Source organism: Sinocyclocheilus anshuiensis, unplaced genomic scaffold, assembly GCF_001515605.1.
Source record: "Sinocyclocheilus anshuiensis isolate Anshui unplaced genomic scaffold, SAMN03320099.WGS_v1.1 scaffold714, whole genome shotgun sequence".
Lineage (NCBI taxonomy): Eukaryota > Metazoa > Chordata > Actinopteri > Cypriniformes > Cyprinidae > Sinocyclocheilus > Sinocyclocheilus anshuiensis.
Genome location: NW_015546068.1, coordinates 336664 through 338709, shown reverse-complemented (window position 1 = coordinate 338709; position 2046 = coordinate 336664). Strand labels below are relative to the sequence as shown.

The 2046-nt window shown below is 35.8% G+C and overlaps 1 protein-coding gene across 1 annotated transcript in view; it reads right to left on the bottom strand.

Moving 5' to 3' along the window:
• LOC107699620 (clustered mitochondria protein homolog) overlaps positions 1–1150 on the bottom strand; it is a 17157-nt gene extending 16007 nt beyond the window's left edge. The window contains exon 1 of the mRNA XM_016500938.1: positions 891–1150. Coding sequence (XP_016356424.1) covers positions 891–936 — 46 coding nt within the window. The 5' untranslated portion in view covers positions 937–1150. The remainder of the gene's footprint in view (positions 1–890) is intronic.
• Positions 1151–2046: the final 896 nt, after the last annotated feature.

The following is a 2046-nucleotide window of genomic DNA, read 5'->3' as shown; positions in this document are numbered from 1 at the left end:
TGTTGCTCTTTTGTTAGTTTTGACTGCTTTTATTGTCCTCATTTGTAAGTCGCTTTGGATGAAAGTGTCTGCTAAATGACTAAATGTAAATGTAAATATAATGTACATGTAGCAAGGTGTATATATATTATACACACATCAGTTTCTTGCACAGACTGATCATTTCGTGTCTTAAGACCTCAATGTATCTTCACGAGCCGCAGGGTTTAATTTGGTTTTGTCGGTGTATGTTTTTTTGTACTCTCAAAGCCGTGGAGCAAATTGACTGCCATTATATGACTGACAGACTGCAACGGTTAAGTTAAAAATCTTCGTTTGTGTTCTACTGAAGAAACAAAGTCACCTACATCTTGGATGCCCTGGGGGTAAGCAGATAAACATCAAATTTTCATTTTTGGGTGAACTATCCCTTTAAGAGTGATGTGATCATGTCAAGTATGAATGATGATGACATGCATTTGCCCCGAGAGTAACATACTCCTAATGAAAGACAGGAATGTGTCCGAGTCTGGCGCTGGCCTGATGCCATGAGGAATCTCACAGAGGAGCGTGTTTGTAAGTGCCTGAAAGAACACAGAAGTGAATCAGCAGACAGCCAGGAGTGGGAGGACGAATATATCAGGAGGTAAAAGGTGAAGTTTGGTATTTGTTTTGCAGAGAGAGAGAGAGAAAGTTTCATTCTGAAGTGCAGCACCATAAAATGAATCATCTTCACAAGCTGAGCGTGTTTTAATGCACATAATGCGTGCATGAGTTCAGCTTCTCACTGTAGGCATGAAACTTTTCACACAAACACCAAAAGAGAGCTTGAGCCAAAGCAATGAGAAAGCATTAGGAAGAAGCCGAGAGAGGGAGGAGACTGGAATGAATCAGAGCAGCTCAACTCTTACCCATAGCTCTCTTCTCTCCGTTTCCTTTCTTCGCCGTGTCCTTCATTTCTCCTCTGGTTTTCTCTCTCTGTAGCTGCTGGTTTTCTCTTTGATTCGGGACACTCTTCTTGTTTTTTGTAGTGTGTTTGGAGAGCTGTCAGATGTGACTGACCCAACACGCCTTTTTAGTTTGTCATTCCTCGGCCGGCCACTCCCTCCAGCTCTCTCTCTCTCTCTCTCTCTCTCTCTCTCTCTCTCTCGCTCAGCCCACTGCAGGCATGTTTGTCGAGGCGTGACACTTCACTCCATTTTGTGAGAGATCAGTGAGCGTTATCCTCTCCCTCTGACTTCCTTCAGGGCAGGGAGGGATCCTGCGCGCGCACACACACACACATGAGTGAATCTCACCAACTATATCAAATGCATGCAACACAAAATGAACATATAAATGCATTAAATAACATTATGAATTAAAATAGAATAGAAAGTGCTAGAGTTAGAGGGTCAAATAAAGGTATAAATAAATTTATACATAAATATATGTATTATATACAAAATACAAAGAAAAAAATTAAGACAGTATGAGTTTTTGTGGTGTAAAGTTATTTTCATTGCAATTAAGTGCATTTAACCTCCAAATTCTCATTCAATGGATATACATCAGGGTTATTATCATTAACTAAAAATATTTAAAACAGTTTTGATACCTGAAATAAAGCTGAAATAAAATAAAATATAAATATTACATGAAAAATAAATAAATAAAATCAATTAAATTTTGCATGAAACTAGATGAAATAAGTTTAGGTTAAAGGACTAAAATTATTAATTGGAAATAAATGAAAACTAAAATGGACCTTAAAATAAACCTAAAAAATATTAAAATTAAATAAATATTTAAACTTAGAAACAATGTCTTAGCAACTGACTGAAAGAAGTTTAGGTTAAAGCACTAAAATTATTAATTGGAAATAAATTAAAACTAAAATGGACCTAGAAATAAGCATAAAAAGTAACGTTAAAAAAAAAAAGAAAACTTGTAAAAATGAAAATAAAATAGAATGAAAATTTAGAAACGTTGCCTTGGCAACTAACTTGTTTTGACTGAAGCACTAAAATTTACTGGAAATAAATAAAAAACCAAAATGGACCCAAAAATAAACCTAAAACACACACA